This window comes from Colius striatus, chromosome 4 (assembly GCF_028858725.1).
Source record: "Colius striatus isolate bColStr4 chromosome 4, bColStr4.1.hap1, whole genome shotgun sequence".
NCBI lineage: Eukaryota > Metazoa > Chordata > Aves > Coliiformes > Coliidae > Colius > Colius striatus.
The window spans coordinates 70978343-70999965 of NC_084762.1; the positions used below are offsets into that span (position 1 = coordinate 70978343).

Genomic DNA, 21623 nt, shown 5'->3' on the forward strand with positions numbered 1-21623 from the left:
AACTAAGACTTTTTTTTTTTTTAAATAAGATTTTGTCAGAAACTGGGAATGTGCATTTGATCCTGCCTCTCTCTCAATCTGTGAAATTCAAACTAGATAGCTGAGCACAGGACAATGGTGCAATGAGTGGTTGTGCTTTTTGCAGAGCACACCTGAAGATTCTAGAAGGGACGGGCTCTGAGGAAAGTTGCCAGCCTTCCCAGTGGGAGTTTGGTGCCAAAACTGTCTCAAGAAAGATTTCTGTCAACAAATGAGCATTTCTTAGATGTGTATCCAAATTTCATTTTGTATGAAGAGCTTTCCTGAATTGCTTCAGCAACTACAAGAACAGAGGCTTCTCTAGGGGTATTTTTTAAAATTGATGCATTGTTCTTGTAATAGAATTTGCACAAGTTGCAACCTTTGTGATTTATTATTTTGAATTCTGTGTAAGAATGTAAAAGCAACCCTGCACTCAACCTGACAGGTGCCATCTGATATCCCATGTCTGGAGGTCTGTACCTTCTTGCTATTTCCCAACTCATCAAAAGCTTTGAAGCAAATAGAACTTGAGCCCAGCCCAGATGCTATGTTTCCTGGCTCTATGTGCTGTGTGCAGCACAGGAAGATAGCTGCACAGGCTGATCCGAATTTCTGATTTGTGCTGTTGATTGTTCTGGTTACTGCTGCTGCACTTGCCTCTGACATGTTCTGCAGCCTGATTATATGCCTGCTGCAGCTTTTCGGACAGTGCCTCATGAGCTGCTCTTCTCCAGAAACCATGTGGATAGGTCAAGGAACCCTGAGGAACAAGTGAGACAACTCCCAAAGCCATTGCAGGTGCTGCACAGGCAACTGTGGTAATCATCTGCCCTCCAGTCTCTTCAGGGTTTAGAGGAAATGTTGGACATAAAAGGTGAGAACCCACTAGTTAGGACACATTGCTGAGGGGAAAAAAGAGTCCTGCAGCTTTCTGAAATCTCCCTGCTGACTCTTGCCTGTCAGTAGAGAGCTAGATTGGACTCAGTTCATAATAATGATCATGATAAATCTGGCCTATGGAGTCATATTCAGGAAGGATGCTGTCATGCTGCTGCAATCACTTACGGGCTGCCCTCTCTTTCACTTGGCATCACCCAGAGGTGACATGGCCACAGGAAAAGTAATTTTCTACCCCCAGTCCTAACTCCATTTGTATCTGTAAGGCCATGAGTGTTGTTCTAGACAAACTCTGAGGACACACTGTAGAAGAACTCAGTCCTATCTTCTTCTACTTTCCTTGGACCCTGAGCCTCCCTCCGTGAGTGGATAGAACTCATAAACCTACCCTCTCCAACACGTTAAGCACACAGAAATTTCCTCAAGAGTGAAATGGATGAAGCAGACACACTCAGGACTTGAGAAACAGAGAAGGGATAAGGAGAAAGATAGACATGGGAAAGGGAGGTAGAGGCTGTATGCCTGATCTGTGAAGTGGATGTGGACGTGACAGACATACAAAGCAGTACATCAAAGTCTGATGCTTCTTTTGTTATTTAACTCTAGTACTATGAAAGAAGAACAGTTTCTGTGCAACTTGGAACACTCAGCACTGATTTTGACTCTGGCAGCAAGTCCAGGGTCAGCGAGGACACTCAGGCACAGTCGTGCAGTTGATGCACAACTTCTCTGTCAGGAAGCCCAAGTCTACTAGTCATGCCAAATCTGTGGCTGTGGCAGCTGGGACCTTGCTCTGTGAGATAAACACTTGAAAGCACTCAGGAAGACTACCATTTGAAAAGCTGGTTAGTTTCCCTGCTACGTCTTCCAATATGCAGCAGTGTTTTCTGCACTCCTCACTTCTTCACAGCAATTCCTAGAAGATTTTTCATCTTCTTCACTCGAAAGAGGAGTGCTGCTGGTGTTTCAGAGCGCTTTTTGTGCTGACAAAAAAGATTTTCTCTGAGTTGTAACAGTTCTCTGAGAGCCTTTTAAAGTGTGCACTTAAAAAATGGGGTTTTTACATATACATGGGGAAAACCAGAGATATAGGACTATACATATTATTTTGCACTTGTCACCATTAGATTTCATATGCCATTTTAGCACCTAGTCACTTAGTAGTGACTGGTCTTAAATTCTGCTCCCATCCTTGAGTTAACAGGGTAGGTAGAGGTTGCTTGACACGGTCTGTGTGCTGTACTCTGGCCTCCATCACCTTCATAGGAAGGTAAGCAAAGAGTTGATTTTTACCAAGATGACACAAATGATGGCCTTTTTTTGTCATTGAGACTCTTTCAGCTAATGGCAGAGGATGTTTGGCAGTATCGTTTCAATCAGGGTTAAATGTCAGGGCATGTGTTTCAGGGGAGTACTGTAGGAGCTTGTGCTGGCTGAGGGCTGAGAGGCAGGGACAGAGGTAAGGAACAGGAGGAAGCAGAGGACTTGACAGTGATGCAGCTCAGCTGTTTGTTGCAGCTGAGCAATCGTATGAATGAAGAGGGCTCTGGAAACAATTGAAGTACTCTTGTTTCCAGTGCAGAGTATGAAAAGCCTTACTGAGCAGCAGTGGAAGAGTAGACAAGAAGCCACAAAATGCCACAAGTTCATTCAGGCATGTGTACCTCACTTTGCTGTCCCATAGGCAAATGTACATACATGTAGCTGTAACACAGAGAAATTGCTGTGAGCAGTAAGGTTAGAACAGGAGCATGCTCACTGCACAAGTGCTAGTCAAGTTCTGAAAGACTGTGAAAATGAATGACAAAAATGTCTTCTAAAGGAAGTCACACTCACCTCTTTATGTTATCCATCCAACTTATTTAAAATGCAAGATAAGTGTAGTCTTCCTCTACAAAGGAAGTAGATTTTGTGTTCACAGAAGAAATGTTCAAGAAAGAAATGTTTTTCATGCACAGTGCGTGCTTTATGATTGCTCAATGCTGATTTATGTACTGTTACTATAAATCTGTGGGAAATGTCACGTAGGATGTAGCTGTAAGGGTCAGACCAGTAGTAATATTGGCAATCTTAATGAAGAAAATATTTTGTTTCATATTTCACCACTGAGCCTCTACAAAATAAAGATAGCGGGCTGAGGCTGGCTCAGGAGAGGAATATATGAACAACATAAAGGTACTCTCCAGCTTTTAAGAGAGGGAGAATGTCTGATTGCAGAGGCCCTCAGTATAGCATGCAATCAAAAAGTTTGGTGCCCCGAATCAGAAACAGGACAAATTCAAGATCAGATTTTAAAGTGAAAGTAATTATGCCTTCTTGAAAATATGTATTCTGAGGTTCAGGCTATAGTTTTTTAACATTATCTTGGTAGAAGAAAAACATTATAAGGTGACAAAGGCTCTGATTAAGGGATGTGGCTCTCAGTCTTTCTGCTCTTCCAGCAGAGAACAACATCCCTGCAAAACAATTCTGTTGCAAAAGGTTTTCTTGATACGTTGTAATGTACGTAACCACAGACTTAGAGGCAGCTGGAATTGTGCAATCTTTTCAGGCAGACTTCGAGAGCTTTTGGGGATAATTATCATTCCTAGATAAAAATAGGGACTGTTGGAGGTTGTTTATTGAAGATAGTTGTCATATACTTGCTTTGAATACTGTTTTTAAAGAGCACAGCCACTTCTGTGTAAACATTAACTGTAGACCTGTATCACAGAAACTATATTTTTACAAGATATTTCTTTAAAAGGAAGAAATGGGAGGAGCACTGACTTAGGACAGAAGGATTTAGCTTGTTTATATTATTCCTTTTGGTTACTGTGGGTTACAGTATGGAGCATACAACACGATGCAGCTCCTTGTTTTTCAGTTGGATTACTGAGTCTGATTGGAGTGATATCAGTGTTTGAATTCAATTATTTCACTTTCTTGTGTGGATTAGTACCCTATTCTGATGACGTCCTGTTTTCTAGTGCCTCCTAACTTAGTCCAGTGACTTAAGACTCATGATCTGCTGCATCAGCACCTTCCAGATGTCCTTTGACACGTGAGTACAAATCTTTGCCTTACTATTGGCCTTGTCGTTCCAGAGAAACAAAAATCGCAGGTTAGTGTTCTTGCATTCATTAAGTTTTCCCTCTACACAGAAGACTCTATTTTCTGGAAATGTACTTTTTTTGGTAGATACTGGCTTTCCAAAAGTGCATCATAGACAAGGCAACACATTTTTTTAGAAGACAAAGCTTAGGACATTGGGTAAGTAGTTGGGAGTGTTTTGCTTTTTTTTTTACTATAGATTTTTTTAAAAAATATTATTTAAAAAGGTCTTAACACCAGATCAATGTTTTATGCATCAGACATCGTGTCATAAATTGTTAGAAAAGCCACAGATATGTAATTGTCCTGTTAAGAAAAATAACTGAGTTGATAAATATTTAACAATGAGTAGATTAAACCGAAAAGAAAATATATCCAAAAAAGCAAACAGAAAATGGTTAGGTCATTTGAAATGAAATAATACCTATGATTTTCAGTTAACTGCCACTCTTCACTAGTCTCCTCACTGAAAATCTTTCTGATTTGGCAAGTTAAGCCACAAGTATAAATGTTTTCTTTTTATATGGAATTAGTAAAAAGTCTTATTGTGGCTTTCTAAATTAGCAAGATGGAATTAGCTGCATTTGTCTTGCATTAATATCTGCAAAAGTGTTGCTCTTGGTTTCAGTGACACATGGATGAAGGATTCTTTTGTTTCCAGCTTTCGTTTTATCTTACTTCTATTGCAACTTCCTAAGGAATAGAGAGCAGCTGATCTTTAAGCTGCTTGCTTCTGCCTGCTAATGACCTCAGCTGAGTTTGTTTGGAGAAACCACATTCCAGGATAGTCTTGAAAGCAGTAATTGATTTTACTATTCATGCTACTGCAATAAAAATCAAAATAAAATCCCTCAAGAGGGACAGAGAACTTCTGGAGAGAGTCCAGCGCAGGGCCACCAAGATGATCAGCGGAATGGAACTGCTTTCATACAAGGAAAGGCTGCAGGAACTGGGGCTGTTTAGTCTGGAGAAGAGGAGATTGAGGGGAGATCTTATTAATATTTATAAATATCTAAAGGGTGGGTGTCAGGAGGTTGGAGCATCCCTTTTTAGTGTTGTAGCTAGCAACAGAACAAGGGGCAATGAGGTGAAGCTGGAACACAAAAAGTTCCATTCAAATATACGAAAAAACTATTTCACTGTGAGGGTGAGGGAGCCCTGGCACAGGCTGCCCAGAGGAGTTGTGGAGTCTCCTTCCTTGGAGGTCTTAAGACTCGCCTGGACATGTTCCTGTACAACCTGATTTAGGTTGACTTGCTTCTACAGGGGACTTGGACTAGATGATCTCTGAAGGTCCCTTCCAATCCCTACCATTCTATGATTCTATGATTTCAACTGTGTTTTTCAGTTACTATCAAGTTGTCTCTTTTTCCTTCACTTTTCTGTAATACTTCTCTCAGTGCCTTAGCTGAAAAATTATCTACTAAGAGTTACTTGTATATGGTGTTATCATTTTCTTTAACTTCTCAGATGTGAATCAACGAGTTCCTTCCTGTTGCTCTTTATGCATACAGCTGGGAGGTAAACATTAGACTGCAAAGGATTCCAGGCCATTCTGAGTGTCTGTGCTCTCAAGGCATACTACTTCTTCCCTGAGAGGAAAATTTTCCTTCATTTCTTGAGGGATCCCCTAAAGAAGAGCAGAACCTGCATGAAAACAGAGTTCTGAAGTTCTGTGGTAGATGTCACTTGCTGACACAAGGCACAAGTGTTTCATTTAGCAAATTGTCATATGGCTATGTTGATGTCTATCTGAATCTGATTTCTAGACACCAATAGCTTTTTCTGCTTGTCAAAGTCCATGGAGACCAAGAGAGCAAGGACTTTCCTTCACGTCAAGACAATTTTGTGACTTACGCTTCAAACTTCATACACAAGAGCTACTAAAATAGCTGTAATTATATTTTTGATGACATAATATTTTGTTATTGCAGTAGAGTTAGCTTTTAAATAGTCAACCATGATAAAACAGAATGCCAAAATGCCTCCCTTTTTTAATTACTGAACAGATTAAATCTTTCCATTCTCAGGAAACCACTCTAAATTCCTCTCTGCTAGAAGATCATAGAATGGTAGGGGTTAGAAGGGAAATTTAGAGATCATCTAGTCCAAGCCTCTGCTCAAGCAGTTCCACCTAGATCAGGTCACACAGGAACGCATCCAGGCGGGTCTTGAAGACCTCCAAGGAAGGAGACTCCACACCCTCCCTGGGCAGCCTGTTCCACTGCTCTCTCACCCTCACAGTGTTCCAATTTCATCCCATTACCCCTTGTCCTGTTGCTAGATACCATTGAAAAAAGAGAGCCCCAACCACCATTTACAGACTTGTAAATACTAATGAGTTCCCCCCTCAGTCTTCTCTTCTCCAGACTAAATAGTTCCAGTTCCCAACAACCTTTCCTCATATGAAAGATGCTCCAGTCCCCTAATCATCTTGGTGGCCCTGCGCTGGACTCTCTCCAGCACTTCCCTGTCCCTCTTGAGCTGAGGAGCCCAGAACTGGGCACAGGACTCCAAAGTAGAGGGGGAACAGAACCTCCCTTGACCTGCTGGCCACACTTGATGCATCCCAGCATGCCATTGGCCTTCTTGGCCACGAGCACACATTGCTGGCTCATGTTTAGTTTATTGTCAGCCAGCACTCCCAGGTCTCTCTCTGCAGTGACTCAATCCCCAGCCTGTACTGGTGCATGGGGTTGTTCCTTCCCAGATGTAGGACTCCACACTTGTCCTTGTTGAACCTCATGAGGTTCCCCTATGCCCAACTCTCAAGCCAGTCGAGATCTTACTGATCACTGTAAGAATTCAATGTAAGGTTTTGGATTCACTGTAAGAATTACAGGATTCACTTTAAGAATTTGCTACCTATTAAAATATGGGATTTTCCAACTGAAAGTGGACACTTTCCTGTAAGAAACTAAGCTATTACAGCTCTGATGTGTGGCAGCAGCATGGAAGTCCTCCCAGACCTTAGTTCATACCAATTCTCACTTGAATTATGTGCACCCTCGAAATGTGACATATGGAGATGCTCAAATGTCAGAAAACACAGTTATGCTTGAACAGATAAGCTTCATAGTTTAAGCTTTTTGGCACACCAGTTTGAGGCAAAAGCAGCAGTGATGGTCCCAGAAAGAGGAGATGGTAGCATGAGGATGAAGTGATGGTGATGACAGTAGGGCAGGACTATGGGCCAGGTTCAGTAAGACAAAATAGAAGAAGCTATGAATGAAGGAAAGGATTAGACCATGGCAACAAGCACTGCACATAGCCTCACATTGTGTTTCATCCCTGCCTGTATTTTAACAGCATTAAGTTTACACATTTCACAAAAATAATTTCCTCCTTTTGCTGTTGTACAGGAAGATCTATACAAGAGACTATTTTCTACTAATTTTCTTAATAGCATGAAGACTTTGCTGAGAACTAGCATGAGTTCTGCCTCAGTCAAACCTTGTTTATTTAAGGAAGATACAGTCCTGAATAAAGAAATCAATAAAGCTTCAACATTCTGACCACACTGAATGAAATCAGTGCACTGTCAAAGCTAGTGGAAATATTGCTATTGGCTTGAGGGGATAGGAGAGGGACAGGCAGAAGCTATTTAAAAGTTTTTGTTCTCAAATTGCTATTTTCTTGGAGATTTTCAGCTGGTACGAGTTGAGGTAACTTAGTGACAATGAAGCTTTGCATCTTGGTTAAGGAAACTGAATCTCTTACCCTTTAATTCTCAGACTGTACCTATTCATGGACTTAATTCAGGGTCTGGTTATGTCTGCTAATGTGGCATCACTCAAAGTACAGAAGTTTGAACTGTCTTCTAATTGTTTTTCTTTCAAAATGGTTTTATCCACAGTCACTTGTTTATGGAAGAAGTATTTCCCAACACAGCTCTGGTCACATGTTTTTAGAGATCTGAAATAATATTTTGTTAGTACAAGAGAGAAGGAAAAAAATATGCAAAATATTGTGTTACTTTTTTTTTTTTTATCATTACCTTTGTGCTTTCAGGAAAATTACAGATTGTAAAAATTCTACTAGACTCAAGTAGGATTGCCAGCTGAAATGCTCAAATTCCCTTTAGCTACCAGGTCACTTGTTCTAGATATCAAAGTTCAGGCTTGATGTCATGCATACAAGTTACCTGTACTAGTGACAACCTACCAATGATGTTATGTATCATACTTTACAAGAAAATAACTTTATCTCATTTGTCAGTGAGACTTCATTTCAAGAAAACACATAGGCACTGGTTTTGATTACTACTTGCATAGGTCAACATTCACATCATCTTGGGAGCAAGCTGCGGTTTAAATTCTTACTCATTTTTGAGCTGTACCTACTTAAACACTTGTGCATTTTGGCTCAGATCCAGAGCTGTGAATGATCCACTTTTAATAAAATAAAATAAAAATTCCCAGAAGAATTGCACACAAGGTGATCGTAAACCAGCTCTGCTGCCAAAGTAGTATTAATTCAGAGTTCTACCCAAATTTCCAGCCTGCTGTTGTGCTGACAGGCTCTCCAGGCAGCTGTGATCAGGGAAGGGGTTTTCTGCCAGCATTTCATACAGCCATATAAAGCAGAAACAGAGTCAGGAAGTATTACCTCTCATTTTGAGGTGGCAGGTATTACTTATTCTCCCTCCTTTCTTTCACATAAGCAGAAAAATTGTGTTAATAGTAGGAAACTGGGAATGAATATCGGGAATTCTAAGGAAAAAACATGGTTGATGTATTGGATGACCAAAATTCCTCCCCCTAGACCAAGATGACATTTTTTATTCTTAGTGGGATGGAGTGAGGGGTATGAGGAGTTGCAAATGTGTGAAGAGGAGGCTAGGAAAAGATGGGAGACTCAGCAGCACACTTCAGCACCTAGGGCAAGAATTAATCTTTAACTGTACTCCAGTGTTTTCACAGCACTCATACAGTTACAGAAAGTGCCATTGGGATGAGAAAAGCATTTAATATTTAAAGAGAGTTTGCCATCTTTTAATCTTTAATCCTCATCAGACCTTACTAGTTATTTGATCAACTAGGAAACTGAGTTGCACCAAAAAAAAAAAAAAGAATACACGTAAGTATAAATGGAAAAGAATACATGTAATTATAAATTATTCAGGGCTGCTAAACCAGACATAGCTTACAAAGGAAAGCAAACATTTGGGAAGTTTGTGGAGGGCAGGTGGTTTGTTTTAAACTGGCTATTGACTCATGTATTAATGGCATAAATTTGTGATCGAGTGTTTTTGGTCAGCGTCGCGTGGAGGAGCTTTGTTCTCCTCAGAGAATTTGGCTTTAGCTCGTAGGATTTTGAGGAGGTTTTCTTTGGAAGTGTTTTAGGGTGTTCTTGGAGAGGGAAGGGAAGAAGAAATAAATTTCTTCTGAGACAGGCACCAAAAAAAATCCATTGTTCTAAGTAAGCATCGTTATGAGTCAGCAGGACTCAAGAGTTGTGGTGGTTGCTGCAGTGACATTTCCCTTCGCCGGCCCTGAGGACCTCAGCCCCAGAGGGGTGTGATGTGTGCACAAGGCTGATTTATCAAGGCTGCTACACAGTTACATTGTTTTTCCCAGTGTACCTGGGTCCTGCCCTGAGGGCACCAGAGTGGGAAGCCTTCACAGTTGTGCTCTGTTGGACTGTCTTATACAAAAGTGTTCCAAGGACAGAGTGTTCAAAACTGAATCCCTATTCATACTAGTGGCCAGAAATCAAATGAGGTTAATAACTAAACCAACTGCATTATTCACTGCAGTTGCAGTCTCATCTCTAGGTCTTTATCCTCATATTAACATTAGCCTCCAGATGCTGGAAGTTTTGAGCATCTTTTTCTCTCTTTTTCTCTTGTGTCCCTCAGCATATCATTTCCAGGTGGATGTGATTTGATGAAACAAATAATAATGAAACAAAGTTCTTTGTGGGATGAGAGCAAAATTTAGGGAGATCTGTACTTGTAGGGGACACTCCAGCTGCATTAGAGCAAGTTTCTAGGGATGGAGTTTCTTCTTCTCCCCAAATATAACTTCAGTAATGTAATGTAATGTAGAATTACAATTCAAGATAAATAATAAAAGTGAACTGAGTGTTCACAAAAGCTACAGGATCTATAACCGAGGAAGAACTTTTATTATTAAGAACCTTTTCACTGAGGGGGTTGTTAGACACTGGAACAGGCAGCCTAGATTGTTGGTGGAGTCAACATCCTTGGAAATATTTAAAAGACAATTGGATGAGGTGCTGAGGGACATGGTTTAACGGTGGTGGGCTTGGCAGTGTTAGGTAAGGGGTTGGACTCAATGATCTTAAAGGCCTTTTCTTAGAATGACAATTCCGTGATTCTAAGGACAGTGGCCTCTCATTTATCCATTAAAAATGTGTGGAATTATGAAGGTTAAGAAAATTCACTAGTATGTGGTTCCTGGACTGCAAAATAAAAGCAGGCAAAGTAATTGTTCTTTGTGCTGTTTATGCCTTGTATGCTAATTATAGTATCCATATCCATCTCTCTGATGCCTTGTACATTACAAAAGCTGTTCTCTCCTGTTGTTTTCAGGTAATGATAATTGAGGATGCCAGCCCCCTGGAGAATGTGCTGCAATAAAAAATCCAGAACTAAGAATGCAAACTCTGAAACAGACAGTATGGCAGAGACAAGTGAAAAAATGCAGATGAAAAAAGAAATCACATTATTAAATGGAATTTCTTTAATTGTAGGGAATATGATTGGCTCTGGGATATTTGTATCACCTAGAGGTGTTTTAATGTACAGTGCTTCCTATGGACTCTCTCTGGTCATCTGGGCGCTTGGTGGGATGTTTTCACTGTTTGGAGCTTTGTGTTATGCTGAACTGGGAACATCCATCGTGAAATCTGGAGGCAGTTATGCCTATATCCTGGAGGCATTTGGTGCCTTTGTGGCCTTCATCAGACTCTGGTCTTCCTTGCTAATAATTGAACCAACAACTCAGGCAGTGATAGCAATCACATTTGCGAACTATATTGTTCAACCCATTTTTCCTCATTGTGAGCCACCATATGATGCAGTCAGGTTGATTGCAGCTGCTTGTATATGTAAGTAAAGTTGTGATTCTTAGAAGCGTATTTGTAGGTGCTCAGAGATTTTCCCAATTTCTGTTCCTTCTGTGAAAATAACTATTGCCTCTTTAAAACATGTTATTAGGAAAAAATAATCTTTTATTCAGATGGATCTTATTTGGGGATGGGATTATTAGAGGGGAGAGGAGAATTACAACAATTTGGCTGGGGAAAACTATGACTGTTTATTACAGATACATATATCTCCATGGATCACAAGCCTAATGGCAGCCCACGTTTGATCCATACTCTCTCCATCTCCTCTTTCTTGCAAATCACAGAAAATAAACCAAACAGTCTTACAATTCATATGTAATTAAAAATACTCTGCCTAATATAAATGCTATCTCTAGAGAAACTGTGTAGTGCAGTCACTCTACAGAGTTGAATTAATTGTGACTGTGTGCCTTAGGTGAACACACGGATTAACATCACAAATCTGTCCTCCAGTAGATGGACTGTACTCAAATTCTTTTCCTTATAAACATGGATCTGTCTAGCTAGGGTTTATGTTCCTTCGAGGCTGTGCTGTAGCATAATCTTTTAAAATCACTTAAATTCTACAACTCAGAAAACACTTCCAAAAAGGTGAGCAGTTTTTGTTTAAGATAACATGATGCATACTGACAATTCTGAAAAGATGTTTTCTCTGTAGCCCTGACTCTCACCACTGTGGTGCAGAGGAAGTTCACTTCTGAAAAAGGCTCCATGCTAGGACTTGAGACCATCATGACCACTCATCAGTCTAAAAGATGACTAAACCTGTTCCAAAAGACTTTATCAGCTGAAATTCTCCACATGCACAGGAAAACAGTTATTTGTTACATCAAATTTTCTTCCCCTGGTGTTCTAGGCGCACCTCATGAAACCTTAACATTTAAGAGAAACATCAAGTCCTGATGTTTCTCCAAGGCTTCACTTTCTTAGTTATTATTGCTGTATTATTCATGTGAATCAACTGTATTCTCTAGTACCTCTAATTTCCGAGCTGATGCCCCAGGTGTGGCTCACAGCTGCTGCTTTCTCATACAGCAAATTAGTTCCCTCACCAACAATAAAGCTTATAACAGGCATTTTGAAGTAACAACTCAGATTGCTGGGAAATTTATAATTTGTTATATTAAATGTAGTATGCAATTTAGGAGTGTCAGATAGAAAATTTATTACTAGGTTGAACAATTTTGGTAAGGCTCAGTAGCATGGATTTAACTGGCACTTTGCCAACATAGTGGAGAGAACTTACTTAAATGTCTTCACTATCGAAACTGAATCCCTTCTTTTAGTTTAAAACCACTACCCCTTGTCCTATTACTACAAGCCCTGCTAAAAACTTTATCCCAGTCTTTCTTACAGGCCCCCTTTAATATTGAAATGCTGCAATAAGGTGTCTCCAGAGCCTTCTCCAGGCTAAACAATGTCAACTATCTCAGCCTGTGTTCCTAGGAGAGGTGTTCTGTCACTAATCATTTTCGTAGGATCCTCTGGACCCACTCTGACAGGTCCATGTCTTTCCTGCACTGAGTCAGGACTCCAGGGCTGGATGCAGTACTGCAGGTGGGATCTCACCAGAGCAAAGTACAGAGGCAGAATCCCTTCCCTTGACCTGCTGCCCACATTGCTTTTGATGTAGCCCAGGATGCTGTTGGCTTTCTGGGCTACAGGCACACATTGTTGGCTCATGTCCAGCTTTTCATCCACCAGTAATCCCTGGTCCTTCTCCACAGGTCTGCTCTCAATCTCCTCATCTCCCAGCCTGCACTGGTACTGGGAACTGCCTGACCCAGGTGTGGGACTTTGCACTTGGCCTTGTTGAACATCATGATGTTTGCATGAGCTCACTTCTTGAGCTTGTCCAGCTCCCTCTGGATGGCATGCTGTCACTCAGACTTGTCACTTGCACTACTCAGCTTATTGTCATCTGCAAACTTGCTGAAGGTTGATCCCGCTGTCTACATTATTGATGAAGATATTAAACAATGGTGGTTCCAATACAGACCCCTGAAGGACACTGCTTGTCACTCATCTCCATCTGGACATTTAGTAGTTGGCCACTACCTTCTAGATGTGACTATCCAACTAATTCCTCATCTACTGAACAGTTCACCTGTCAAGTCAGTATCTCTCCAATTTAGGGAGAAAGATGATGGGGGGTACCATTTCAAAGGCGTTACAGTACTCCAGATAGATGACATCTGTAGCTCTTCCCTTGTCCATTGATATAGTCACTCCATCATAGAAGGCCACTAGGCTGCTCAGGAATGATTCACCCTTGGTGAAGCCATACTGGCTGGCTCAAATCACCTCCCTGTCCACCCAGTGCCATAGCATGGCTTCTAGGAGGAGCTATTCCGTGATCCTTCCAGGCAGAGGTGGAGCTGACAGGTCAATGGTTCCCAGGGTCTTCCTTTCTACCCTTTGTAAAATGAAGGCAGTTTCCGTTTTTCCAGTTGCTGGGGACTTACCTGACTGCCATGACTTTTCAGATGTCAGGGGAGACTGGCTTGACAACTGCATTAGCCAGTTCCCTCAGGACTGTAGGAGGCATCTTGTCAGGTCCCATGGGTTTACATATGTGCAGATTCCTCAAGTGGTCTCAAACCTGATGTTCTCTTAGCCTGGGAAGGACTTTGTTCCTCCAGTCCCTGTCCTGTGGTCCATCCACTTGAAAAATGTGGGAAGAGAGCCTGCCAATGAAGACTGACACAGATAATGTTGTGGAGTACATCAGACTTCTTGTCCATTGTTACCAGTTTTCCAGTCTTGCTCATTGAGGGAGTATGCTTTCTTTGACCTTCCTTTTCTGGCTAACATACCTATAGAAGCTTGGTGTCTCTTGCCAAATTCTGTTCCAGCCATGCCTTGGACATTCTGAACCTAACTCTACACAACCAGGCACCGTCCCTGTACTCTTCCCAGGATACTTGTCCTGCTTCCACTGCCTGTGCAGATCTCCTCTCAGCCAGGCCAGTCTCTTGGTTTCCTTTCCTGATTTCTTAAACCTGGGGACTGAAAGCTCTTCGCTCTGTGGGAGGTGTCCTTAAAGATCTGCCAGCTCTGTTGTGCTCCCTTACCCATGAGGGCCCTTTGCCAGAGGATCCTCTTGACTAATACCCCAAACAACTGGAAATTCCCTTTCCTGAAATTCAGGCTCCTGACTTTCCTCTTTCGCTGACTCATATCCCTCAGGACCACAAACTCCACCGTGGTCACTGTAGCCAGGCTTCCTCCAATCAGCAGTTGGCTCACCTGCATTAGTGACCATCAGGTCCAGGATCACAACCCCTCTGGGAGGACTGTCTAATACATGGCTTAAGAAGTTGTCCTCACTGCACTCCAGGAGTCTCCTGGATTGCCTGCAGCTCACTGTCCTACTTTTCCAGCTGATGTCAGAGTGGATGAAGTTCCTCATCAGAACCAGAGCCTGTGAGCACAATGCCTTCTGTTGCTGGACTGAGAGGGCTGTATTAATAAATAAAATAGATACTACATCATACTAGATCAAATCATACTAGATCAAATCCCCTTGATCTAGTATGTAGAAAGGTTCCTCAATGAAGGAACCCATATTTGTCCTACTCTTTTCTCCAGGAGCTGGACATACTAATGCACACACTTTCCTCATCCATCTCTGTTTTGAATTATAGAATTGCAAGAGAGATACGTTTTCTGTGATGCCATGTGTGTGCTAGAGTGAGAGGAAGTGGGCAGAAAGCTCAGCCCATGGCTGGACCTGCTGCCAGATGAGCAGTAGCACTCATCACAGCGCTTTATCCATTCATCAAGGTTTAACTTCTGCAACAAAACTGAGTACAAAGAACACGACAGAAGAAGGAAAGGAGAAAAAGTTGATTCCACCCACTCTTTGCAACCAACTACTTGCTTATTTCTCTTAGAGTCGGTCAAAATTAAAGTTTGAGAGAACTTTGTAAGTACTTCTGTAATCATCAAACTCAGGGTCAAAGCGTGAACGATGGACACAGAGTAACAGCATGCTGGCCTTGCTCAATTCAGTATCTTGTCACAGCATCCAAACCTTTTGGTGCAGAAGCTGTCCTTACTCTTTGCATAGGATAAAGTTCTAATCAGCATGCAGAACTTTGGGAAAAACTTCAATTCAAATAAAAGATATAAAGAAATCTCACCTGCTGCAGGTGAGCAACACTGTTGACTTTAATAAAGGTTATTTAAAAGCAGAAGAAGTTAGTCCTAAAATTTAAAAGCTCATGTGTTTTGTCTTACCTACTGTCATAAAACAGTGGCCTTCAGAAAAATTAGTAAATTTTAAACCAGATATTTCATTAATTTTAATAAATCTGGGTGGTCCTAAAATGGTAAAATATGATTCTATTTTATTCCTTGAAAGAGGGGTGATACCTGTAAAGATGCATAATACGCTTTAAGTGATGTAAAACATACAGTGCTCCTCTCATGCATATTCTTTTTCTCTGCAGGTTCCTTAACCTTTATTAATTGTGTTAATGTGAAGTGGGGAACCCGTGTACAAGATGTTTTCACATATGCAAAAGTTATGGCTCTTATCTTGGTCATAGCTGTTGGTCTTTACAAAATTGGTAAAGGTAAGAATAGTTTTCATTTACTTAAATTCTTTAAAATGAACCATATATGAATTTTTAAATATTTGCAGGAAGGTCAAAGTGCAGGAAGATCAGAATCCTTAAGACTTACATATGAAGTGTAGTTTATTCTGGAAAATAATTTATCTGCCATAGGAAGTTCAGAGGAATTTTATGGCTTTCTAAGCAACGCGAGTTTAATTATTCTTGGGTTAGCAAACCAATACATGCCAAGTTCTGCATTTCTTGGGCTGAATCAACACCAGTTTAGCGCTATCTGATGTTAAAGTCAGGCTCAGTGTCTCTGACTCATGTTTGTTAAAACTACTTGTGACAGGACAGCCCAGCAGAAGTTGCTGGATGCGTCCCTCACGTCGCTTCTCACCTCGTGCTCCCCCTGCCCCACCCTGCGAGGGAAGAGGGTCAGAGAGGGAGGAACTCCTTCCTTTCGTTGGTGAGAAGGCACACTTGTTCCTAGAAACGGGGGAGAAGATTGTAATAGTGTGGTCCTATGAATCACTGTGGCATTGGTGAGCCGCCATATCTCAGCACTAGCTGGACTGAACTGAATGCACTGAAAAGTTAGACACTCTTTTATTCTGGTGCTACTTCTGATATTTCCATATGGCAGTAGATTTGATTTTATTAATGTACGCCTCTGGTACATTGAAGTCACTTCCAGCTCAAGCCCTGTTGCTTAGTTACTAAGGTTTCTTCATTTTCCTTTTCCATGAAATTCCCAAATAATCATTGTATCTTTATTCAGTTGAAATAAAGATGATTTCCTCACTTCAGCTTAGGAATTGCCTTTTTTCTCCTGCTGAAACTAGGTTATAGAACCTAATGAGACTGCTTGCTTTTCCATATCTGCTGGCCTTCTCCTTTCCATGGCTGCAGTTACATCAGCTGTTAGGCTGCAAAGTCTGGCTACACCAGACTTGGAAGAAAGCTTTTTTGTTTAAGCCATTATCCATGCATGTCAGTTGTCACTATTTTGTCCAAGTTCAAAGAAATCTGAACAAATGAACTCAGACCTTAGGGCAGGAGCATGAATATACAGAGAAAAAACATTGCTTAAAGGCCACAGTTACCTAAATAAGTGGTTTCCCTTACAAAGCTGCTGCAGTTCTATAAAAGGTGTGAGTCTGTATTGTCACCCCAAGCAGCTTTGCCTTGTCCCTACAGTCATAATTTTACTGGTGCTTTCAAATCATCTGTTCAAAACTCCCATCCCACTCACTGACATGCAACTGAGATGATGTTGTTCAGCCCAGGGGCTGTTTCCTCTGATCTTGCATCCATATAGCCCACAAGAGTTCCTTTGCATTGCTCCTTGGGGTCAGGGAGAGAAAGGCAGAAAGGAAATATTACTGTGAGGCACACAAAATGCTGAGGGCTTTAAGTAGTAGTAAAGGTCTTATCTCTGCCTTGTTTAAGCCGAACTGAGCACTTAAAATACAGAAAGGACTAGGAAGGAGAAGAGTGTATTTCCCTGGAGGACGCTGTGACCAGGTCAATGCACTCCTTTAAACTTAGCTGTTTTAATGAAAATATTCCTTCTGATGTGCTCAGATTTTAAGACACTGTATGTGTGTATCTGATTTTGAATATGATCTCTCTTGGTAAAAAAAGCTTTTCTTGGTCCTTTTCCTTTCCAACCATTTTCTTTCTCAGAGTGTGCATATATCTTGTAGCTTCACCTTCCTGAGTTCAAACAGTCTCCTAGTAGTTACTGCTCTTCAAAGACTGAATTGTTTTTGTGGTATCTATATAACTCTGTAGGTGAACCACAGGGTGAAGTTGTTTCATTTTACACAAAGACCTTACCTTCTTTCCTAATAGAGGTTTCAGCATGTTTCTGTCTTCCTTAATCCTTGTCCCACTTCCATTTATGTCAGTAATTGACTTTATGCAAACTCAGTAAGGCTGCCTTTCATCCTCTTTCCAATATCGCAGTGAAGGCTCATGTAGTTTCATTAACATTTCATCTATTTTACAGCACTATGCAGATTGTCCTCTCAAACAGTTGAGCTAAACTAGAGGAGAATTTTGAAAAGAAAGATTTTTCAACTCTCCTCTCTTAGTTTTGGGGAACACTTTTGTGGGGCAGAGCATCCCACTGAGAACTGTGCGCCAAGAGTTCCTCTTCCAGTGGCCACTAATTCATCTGGTAAAAAATAAAAGCAGAGATATGAGGAAGAAATATGAGACAGATTCAGGAACTGAAATTGGGTTTCCTAAGTGCCTCTGCCTGGCTGACCTCCATATGGCTCCTTCATTTGGCAGACTTGTCAGTGATGCCAGGAGAGGAGGATGTCATGAATTCTGGTAGAATTATTCAAGTCACATCCAAGTAACACAAGAACAAGTCTTCCATTGTCTCCCCACAAGTGTAGCTGTCTGAACGTCTGACTGAAACTTTTGTGTTTTTCAAGTGAAAATAGAAATTGAGCACTCTTAGAAATCGCAGTGAAAGCTGGATGCAGTGTGTTTGTATTTCCCTTTGGTTAGCTGAGACTTTTAGTGTAGTGTCCTTCCACATTGTAACCCTTGAAGCGTAACGAGTACCTGCTGTCTGTACAGGTGAGACGGAAAACCTGAGAGCTCCATTCGAGGGCTCAGCAACAAACCCAGGGATGATCGCACTGGCTCTCTACTCTGCCCTCTTCTCCTATTCAGGGTGGGACACGCTCAACTACGTCACCGAGGAAATGCAGAATCCCCAGAGGTGAGCACATGCATTTCCTTCCAGTTGCTCCAGTGTCCTGGTGAGACAGGTGATGTCAGGACAAGACACTCTGTATTTGTGTCTGACTGGAAATTAGTCAAACCATCTTCTCTGCAAAAACCTTCGTCTTTTGAAAAGAAGAAGAAAAGATGAGAACTCTTTCTTACTGCTCTCCTCACTCACCAATTGTATTAAGCTAATAAATCACTTATCTGCATATAAGTGGCTTACACCTTACACCTCAGACCAGAATCAGACCAGAGGAGATCAGATTTCTACTTCTTCACAATGAAACAAACAGTTTTCTTTTTCCAGGACTGGTTTTGCCACCAGTAGCATAACACTGTGTCAGGTTTATTACTGTTTTGTCATGTGATCTTCAGCATCACCATTTCTGGGCAAAATGTTTAATTTTGCTAAAGGTGAAAGGTTAAAAATAAAAAAGGCCACAGAAGCATTGGTAATATCATCTCCTCCCCTCTGTAGGGCCATCAGCTCTGTGGGAGTTGTGTGCCTTGGCTGAGATAATAACAGCCTCACCTAACTGAGATAGTCCACCTTTCCTTGTAACATGCATAGGTTATGAGTCAGGAAAAATGCTACAATTAAGAAAACATCTACGTTTTTGTGTAAATCTCATTGCTTAAGTGGTCTCTTAAATTGCTTAATATAAAAGATAGTCTATAGTATAGATATAAATGTACATTTTTTTTCTCTAAAAGTTATGACAGATCCACAGGCAGCCAACTAAGCTTCTAGAATTGTTCCACACATGGCTGTATGCTCTTTTGTAGCCCCATGCTTACAAAATGATGAATTACAGAAAGTGATGGCAACATCTATTCACAAATATTTGGATTTGGGAACAATCTTCAATTTAAATATTCCTTATATAATGAACAGGAAATAATTCTGCCATTTTCCATTTGCAGGAATCTACCTCTGTCTATTGCAATTTCAATGCCTATTGTGACTGTTATTTACTTGTTGACTAATATAGCGTACTATGTAGTGTTGGACATGTCAGCTCTCCTCACAAGTGATGCAGTGGCTGTGGTAAGTTGTATAAAATAATTAAAAGAGAAGTTATTGTGTGGATGACACTTAACAAAAATCTTGGGTAGCATAATTCTTGGCAAAACAACTTCCATGCTGAAGGTTATTGCTTTGTTTTAAATGTCATTTTCATAAACCAGCACCAGTATATTAGAGTATATAAAAAATATATCAAATAAATCTACTATTGTAAAATCATAGAATCATAGAATGGTAGGGTTGGAAGGGACCTTTAGAGATCATCTAGTCCAGCCCCCTGCAGAAGCAGGTTCACCTAGATCAGGTCGCATAGGAACATGTCCAGGCAGGTCTTGAAGACTTCCAAAGAAGGAGACTCCACAACCCCTCTGGGCAGCCTGTGCCACTGTTCCCTCACCCTCACAGTGAAATAGTTTTTTCTGGAACTTTTTGTGTTCCAGCTTCATCCCATTATCCTTTGTCCTGTTGCTAGCTACAACAGAAAAAAGGGACGTCCCAACCTCTGACACCCACGATTTAGATATTTATAAATGTTAATAAGATCTCCCCTCAATCTCCTCCAGACTAAACAGCCCCAGTTCCTGCAGCCTTTCCTCATATGAAAGATGTTCCAGTCCCCTGATCATCTTGGTGGCCCTGCACTGCACTCTCTCCAACACTTCCCTGTCCCTCTTGAGCTGAGGAGCCCAGAACTGGACACAGGACTCCAGATGAGGCCTCACCAGGGCAGAGTAGAGAGAGAGAAGAACATCCCTCGACCTACTGGCCACACTCTTCTTGATGCATCCCAGGATGCCATTGGCCTTCTTGGCCACGAGGGCACATTGTTGGCTCATATTTAGTTTATTATCAATCAGGACTCCCAGGTCTCTCTCTGCAGAGCTGTTCTTCAGCAGTTCGACCCCCAGCCTGTACTGGTGCATGGGGTTGTTCCTTCCCAGATGCAGGACTCTGCACTTGTCCTTCTTGAACCTCATGAGGTTCCTCTCTGCCCAACTCTCAAGACTATTGAGATCCCACTGAATGGCAGCACAGCCTTCTGGGGAATCAGCCAGTCCTCCCAGTTTGGTGTCATCAGGGAACTTGCTCTGTCCCCTCATCCAGGTCATTGATGAAGATGTTGAACAAGACTGGCCCCAGAATCAATCTCCATGGAACTCCACTGGCCACAGGCCTCCAACTCAATTCTCTGCCATTGATCACCACCCTCTGGGCTCTGTCATTCAGCCAGCTCTCGATCCACCTCACTGTCACTCATCCAAGCCACATTGCCTGAGCTTTCTGATGAGGATGTTATGGGAGACAGTGTGAGAAGCCTTGCTGAAGTCAAGGTAGATGACGTCTGCTGCTCTCCCCTCACCTAGCCAGCTGGTTATGCACTCATAGAAGGCTGTCAGGTTGGTCAAACAGGATTTCCCCTTGGTGAAACCATGTTGACTCCCCCTGATAACCATCATATGTTCAGTGATAACATTCAGGATGAGTTGTTCCATCAGTTTTCCAGGGATGGAGGTGAGGCTGACCAGCCTGTAGTTTCCTGGGTCGTCCTTCCTGCCCTTTTTGAAGACTGGTGTGATATTGGCCTTTCTCCAGTCCTCAGGCACCTCGTCTGTCCTCCATGATTGTTCAAAAATTATGGAGAGAGGCTTAGCAGTCACATCAGCCAGCTCCCTCAGCACTCTAGGATGCATCCCATCAGGATCCATTGACTTATGAGCCTTAAGCTTGGCCAACAAGTCTTTAACCTCTTCCTCTTCCACCCAGGGCAAGTCCTCTGCTGTCCTGGCCATCATGTTATCCTTGCCGAACTGGGCTCCCGAGGGTCAGCCTTGGCTGTAGAGACTGAAGCAAAGAAGGCATTCAGTAGTTCACCTTCTCTGCATCCTCAGACACCTGGGCACCCTCAGCATTTAGCAGCAGGCCCACATTCCCCCTCACCATCCTTCTGCTGCTGATGTTCTTGAAAAATGCCTTATTGCTGTCCTTAACTGCCCTGGCTAAATTTAATTCTAGAAGGACTCTATCCTTCCTAATTGCACCCCTAATTGCATGTCCTGGCAATGTTCCTATACTCTTCCCAAGAAGCCAGCCCCTGTTTCCACCTCTCATAGGTGGCTGCTTTCTGCCTGAGTTGTCCCAGCAGATCCTTGCTCATCCATGGAGGCCTCCTACCTCTT

At 41.8% G+C, this 21623-nt stretch overlaps 1 protein-coding gene across 4 annotated transcripts in view; it reads left to right on the forward strand.

Annotated features, from left to right (window-relative positions):
- The first annotated feature begins 846 nt into the window (after positions 1 to 846).
- Positions 847 to 21623, forward strand: part of LOC104550334 (Y+L amino acid transporter 2) — a 28286-nt gene continuing 7509 nt past the window's right edge. Inside the window, exons 1-6 of one of the 4 annotated variants that reach the window (XM_061994428.1) lie at positions 847 to 895; positions 3888 to 3961; positions 10568 to 11085; positions 15561 to 15686; positions 18267 to 18411; positions 19344 to 19467. In XM_061994428.1, the coding sequence (XP_061850412.1) occupies positions 10584 to 11085; positions 15561 to 15686; positions 18267 to 18411; positions 19344 to 19467 (897 nt within the window). In that variant the 5' untranslated portion in view covers positions 847 to 895; positions 3888 to 3961; positions 10568 to 10583. Of the gene's footprint in view, positions 896 to 2122; positions 2189 to 3495; positions 3962 to 4098; positions 4171 to 10567; positions 11086 to 15560; positions 15687 to 18266; positions 18412 to 19343; positions 19468 to 21623 lie in introns of those variants that run through there. The other 3 variants (XM_061994429.1, XM_061994431.1, XM_061994430.1) reach the window with 3 other exon arrangements.